The 6,000-nt window shown below is 31.5% G+C and overlaps 1 protein-coding gene across 1 annotated transcript; it reads right to left on the bottom strand.

Annotated features, from left to right (window-relative positions):
- Nucleotides 1-838: 838 nt before the first annotated feature.
- On the bottom strand, nt 839-2,688 carry LOC132753145 (uncharacterized). Its single transcript, XM_060743587.1, has 2 exons — nt 2,160-2,688; nt 839-1,904 (listed from the first exon to the last, which is right to left on the bottom strand). Exons 1-2 carry the CDS (start codon nt 2,603-2,605, stop codon nt 1,568-1,570), a joined length of 783 nt encoding a protein of 260 aa, XP_060599570.1. The 5' UTR covers nt 2,606-2,688; the 3' UTR covers nt 839-1,567.
- Nucleotides 2,689-6,000: the final 3,312 nt, after the last annotated feature.

Here is a 6,000-nt window from a genome sequence, read left to right as displayed (position 1 = left end):
AGATACTTAATTTATACCAACAACAAACATTAATTTGTACCAGTAATATCAAGGCTAGTGAAGAAGGACTAAACTTCAGTTACCTAAATTAAATATATTTTCTTTCCAAAATATAAAGCAGTCGATTAGATTTATTCAGAAAAAAAACGAGTCTTAACTCAAACAAAATATATCAGAATTGTCTAAACAGCATGTTTTGAAGGTAATTTCGATTCACCATAAAACATATATATTGCCAGTAAATTGTCAGTGTTATACATTTAAAACGACCTTAGATATATCTTCAATCAATCAACTTGTATGATATTGATCAAAACAGCAAACAAATATGATAAACTTTATCAATTATACATCAGGTTACAATGACTGTTATATCTTCTTTACGAAATGTTAAACAGACACATGATTAACAGAATGGTAGTTTGATAACACATTGAACCTCAATAAAGTCTGAATACATTCCAAAGTAGTCTTTGTTGACTCGTTAATTCGTTACACTTTAAAAACAGATACATGTATTAGCTAAATTTAAACAGATTAAATAGTACTTGCTGAACTAAAAACATCGAGAAGGAGCTTAAAAGAATTTTGTACTGCATATTACATATTAATCGACATTTTTACATTTTACAAATATTTTTTCTCAAACTCTTATAATGTGAAGTCACAAAAAGCAAGTGAATTATATATTAAACAATCAATGTTAAATATACATTAAGTTTCCAATCTTGGATTATCTAAAATACTTCTTTCGCCTCAAATACTTTTAAACATATAGAAATAAACAAGGAAGTGTTAGCTTTTGTTATTATATTTAAATATATTTTATATCTTTAGATATTGTCTATACTGTCAATCCTTCAAATATATCATGGGCAAGTATAAACATGAATTTTGTCACTTTGCCACAAAGCAACTATAAGTCTATTGTTTGTCTTCTCATGACACAAAGAAATAGGGCTGTTGTTTGTATACACATCTTCTCGTCCAATTTGTATCGCATCCTTTCGCTGTATATCCACTTTCATTACTCTGTCAGTATTTTTCTCGGTCACAAAAATGTAGCCTTCTGGACTAAGACACACTCGATGAGGTTTACATAAATTTTCCGATATGATATCTACAACAGTTCCATGTTTGTTAATAGCAACTATACCTTTCTTCTCGTCAGCACAATAAATAATGTCTCCTTCTTTGCTTACACACATGTCCTCAATATTGGTAACACCTGTTGGTTTAAACTTTGTGATTTCTGCGCCTGTAACGCTATATACCTCAATTGTGTCAGAAGTGCATCCCCATACTTCATCTCTAGCAAAAGCAATACATTTAAACAAATGTTTGATTTCAAACAATTTCTGAATGTCTTTGTCGTCCGCGAAATCGACTAAGTAAAACTCGGAGTTTATACATGCGATGATAACCTTGTTTTCTTTAGCGAAGGACATTAAGTATGGATTACTAGGTAGTTCACGAGAAACAATAATCTTAAAAGTTTCTTCATTCAGAATTTTAAGATTACAGTTTTCAGAGTCAGCTAGTAACATCTTTTCATTCTCTAGCTGAACTATCCCTGTAATAGCACATGTCTTTGTATCAGAACTCGTATCGAGTACATTCCGTACTTTTGAAGTTGACCGTCAGTTCTACAACGCTGCTTTGTTCTGAGCTCGTGTGCTATGCTTGGATATAACTCGTCCTTGTAAAATCTCTTGCTGATAGCTTGACCCTCTTTATAGGGAGGCATTTCATTTTCAGTATTCTGTCCTTCGTTCTCATCATCTTGTTCATCACTGTCAACATTTAAAGGTTGTCGAGAGATTTTTGATGTTTTAAGACGGTTGAAGTTTGCTTCTTTGCTCATTCCTAATTTATTTAAGTCTTCGGGCTGTTGGTCCAAATTTCTGAAAAAAAGAGTTGAAACCGTTATAGAAGTAATCGTACTACAAGAAAACTGAAGATAAATGTGCGTAAAAATGAATTATCAGTGACTAGTGTTTAATAAAAATTGTGAAATACATTCATACCCAAAACAGCGTGAGGCAATGATGAAATAAAGGATTGCAAAACACCATGGATATCCTTGACATAAGAGAATAAAGTAAACAATCTTTACAGAATATCAGTCATGAAATGATACTTAAATCAACAAAACATACCCTTCAATATCCACCGATAATATGACAACATCATGGCCATCAATCCAATCGTCGTGACCTTGAAGACAATCATAACACATATATTGACGTCCGTATCTGCAGGTTCTGCAGAAATGGATTGCCTCTGCTGTTTTGCATTTAAAACATAGTTTTTCATTTTTCTCTTTAATTATATCCACCTCCGTTCTATTTACGTGACCAGTGAAAGGCTGGTGATCTGTTTTGTCAATAACATCAGCATCTTCTATTTCACTGTAAACATTGCTTTCTTTATCATTAGAACCTTTGACAGTGAAGAAACTTGAAATTGACGCTCTGCTTCTTTCATTTGAACGCACTGAAGACATATGTCCGCGAACTGAAGCAAACCGACTTGAATTGTCCTCCTCATCTTCACTTGAATCTAATACATCTTCAGTATTTGGATCATGCTTATATGTTGCCATTTTTTTCTTTTAGGGTCTATTCATATCCATAACAGCTATGTATAAACGTTAACTACGTTTCAATGTTTACAAAGAAATATTAGGTTACACTGATAGGACAAGGAAGTTTAATAGCTTCCGGTTTAGTATAAAGAACAATCCATGCATGCATAAAAATCGCAATAATGTATTAATATAGTATACAACGACGGAGTTTTTATTGATCTGGAAAACCAATCGATTTTAAAGCGTTATCGTTAATCTATCAGCTGTTTCAATATATTGAAATTAATTGAAGGTTAATTTTTACGTAGCGCAGTTAAACATTTTTATGTTTTATCTCTTTGATTTTCGTTTTCAAAGAAGTTCTACGATATACATTAGATACTAGAATTTTTCATTAACAGTGCTTTATACATATATCAAAATAATCTTTTTATTCATACAAACGGTTGAATAATCAACGATTATTTTACAAAAGAAGATATCAATGCTATTAACGTTTAATTCGCTATTTCTTAATTCTACGTATTTTCAACTCTCTAAATATTTACAAATGACCTTCAATTCAAATTGAATATGTAACATAATGGCGGTGTTTGCTTTACAAAGTATTATCATACAAACAAAACAACAGTAATCAACAACGACAACAAAAACAACGGCATAAAGGATCCATGATGACCTTGTATCGCTAACAAGAAATTGTAAGAACTTTTCAAAGATGTTTCTTCTTAATGTCTATATATCTAGAGAAACAAAACACCACAAGTTCAAGGGACTCCACTGAACTAACTTTATCAAAATCTGACCAGCCTATATCCAAGATAATCTTATGATTCCTTTATATACTCATGTATATATAGGAAAATGACCCTGTGCTATCATTAGGTTGTTCTTTTCATTTATCAAATTTGTCTGATGTCACGCGAGGACCATGTGAGCAAAAAAGAGCAGTTTTTAAAAGGAATATTTTCAAATATGATTGTGTGTATTGAAAAGTGAATGCCTCCTGACGACCTTTTTGTATAAAATCAATATAATTGTGCAATTAGATTCCAATCTTGTATACATTAAATTGATTTATGTGAGGGACCAAATATCTTCTAATTGAAACCAAATGACATCACCTTAACTTAAATGGTTTACCACAAAAGTAACGCCTAAGTAATAAACTAAAACTTATTCTTTCATACATATCCTTTTTGTTTATTTTCTAGAATCTGTTTCGTCACAGAAGAAGAAAATAGAAAAAGAATATTTTGAATAAAGTGAGAATAGGTTGACACAAAGTTTCCGGTCACATTCATCGAGCGTTTCATTTTTGTATCCATTACTAAGCCCGTCATAACTTTTAGCTCGACTACTCGATATGAATAAGTAGAGCTATTGTAGTCACAGAGCGTTGGCGTCGGCGTAACCACTTATGTTAAAGTTTTTTGTAATACCTCAAATATAAGTCAATGGACATATGACTGTGAAACATTTCACACTTGTTCACCATCATGACCCCAACCTGTAGACAGGAGGAGGTAACTGTATCAAGCATTTTGACAGAATTATGCCCCTTTTTTGACTTAGAATTTACATAAAAGTTTTTGTAATACCTCAAATATTTTCAAAGTCCTTTGACATATGGCTTTGAAACTTTGCACACTTGTTCAACATCATGACCCCAACCTGTAGCCTGGAGGAGGTAACTCTATCAAACATTTTGACAGAAGTATGCCTCCTTTTCAACTTAGAATTTACATTAAAGTTTTTGTAATACCTCAAATATTTTCAAAGTCCATTGTCATATGGCCTTGAAACTTAGCACACATGTTCACCGTCATAACCCCAACCTTTAGATAGAAGGAGGTAACTCTATCAAGCATTTTGACAGAATTATGACAGAAGTATGCCCCTTTCTCGACTTGGAAATTACGTTAAAGTTTTTGTAATACCTCAAATATTTTCAAAGTCCATTGACTTATGGCTTTGAAAATAAAATTTGCACACTTTTTCATTATTATGACCCTAACCTGTAGACAGGAGGAGGTAACTGTATCAAGCATTTTGACAGACTTTATTTATGCCCATTGTTTGACTTAGAATTTACATTTAAGTTTGTATACCACCTCAGATATTTTCATATTCTATTGACATCTGGCATTGAAACAAGTTGAAATTTTTTACCCTTTTTTGAGAGCGTAAGTGGACTTTCTTCAAGGCCTAACTGTAACATGGTTTTAAAGGGAAAAATGCCCTTTTGTTAACTTAGAAAATTTTACATTATCAAGGCTTTTTTCCTGTCAAGCACTACTTAAGAATAGTTGAGCGTTGCTGTCCTACTGACTATCAAGCACTAAGCTATTAATATCTTAAAAATTGTAAGAAAAGATTCAGGGCCATTTAGTTAAAGACGATAGTCAAGTAAGACCATGATTTATTATTATTAATATTACTATAAGATTTTATTGTGCATTTAAAAGTCTAAGCTTAGAAGCATTTGTCTACACATAGTATCCCATGATACAGCATTCCCGAATTGTGTAACTCACAAATGAGATTGATCCATCAACTAATGCTGATGTTGGTTTAAAAGTTACAGCTGGTCATAGTCATACTATCACGTTATGGATAGTTTCAAGCACATTTGTGAATCAAGTTTGCCGTATACTAATTTACATCTTCTGTTTAAAACAATGTGACGTACATATTTCAAAGAAGGGCATTTGGTTACCTATTTATATATCTGATGTTCCGAAATTTCCAGTCATTACTCAAAGAGAAAATATATTTGTTTGCTTGATTGAACAATTAAAAGGTTGCAACCTAATATTATTTATTTACTTATCTTTTCCGATGAATACCATAAATTTAACTTTTTTATATTTAAAGCATTACCTTTCGCATGTTATTTCTTCTTTTAAATTATTTCTAAAAATTTTTTTACTTGACATCACGCTGTGTTAGCCGCTTTAAGATTGATATTAAATCACTGCAGCAGCTTATACAAATGTATGTGTATACATTGCCTAATTGTTGTAGATAATGTTTGCAGTTAAAGAGATTTTCCATTTTGAATGGGTAATAACAATGGATATGTCTGAAATAAACGGTGTATAAATGTCTAATCATAATGTTTTATTTTCTAAATTCAGCCAAAACATACAATTTAAGAGGGGGGGGGGGGTCTTTCAAATTGTACGTAAAAAACAAAATAAAACAACAACAACAAACAATGTATATAATAAGCAGAAAATTCTAATTTTTTCTATAAATGCAGGATTTATTTTCATCTTGTGGTATGAAAATTATCATATTCCACTCGGGGCTACTGCCAATCATGAAATATTTATTTGAATACCACTCGATGAAAATAAATCCTGTATTTATAGAAAAAAACTTTAATATCCTTTATATTTTAATGT

Source organism: Ruditapes philippinarum, unplaced genomic scaffold (genome assembly GCF_026571515.1).
Source record: "Ruditapes philippinarum isolate M1 unplaced genomic scaffold, ASM2657151v2 ctg3933_1_1_1_1, whole genome shotgun sequence".
Classification (NCBI taxonomy): Eukaryota; Metazoa; Mollusca; class Bivalvia; order Venerida; family Veneridae; genus Ruditapes; species Ruditapes philippinarum.
This window is presented reverse-complemented; position numbering and strand designations above follow the sequence as displayed.

Excerpts from the sequence above, each read along its gene's own strand:
- LOC132753145 (XM_060743587.1), bottom strand. The coding sequence starts at position 2,605 with ATGGCAACATATAAGCATGATCCAAATACTGAAGATGTATTAGATTCA. Across the intron at positions 1,905-2,159 it reads TTATCGGTGGATATTGAAGG|AAATTTGGACCAACAGCCCG; the intron begins GTATGTTTTGTT and ends TCTTTTTTTCAG.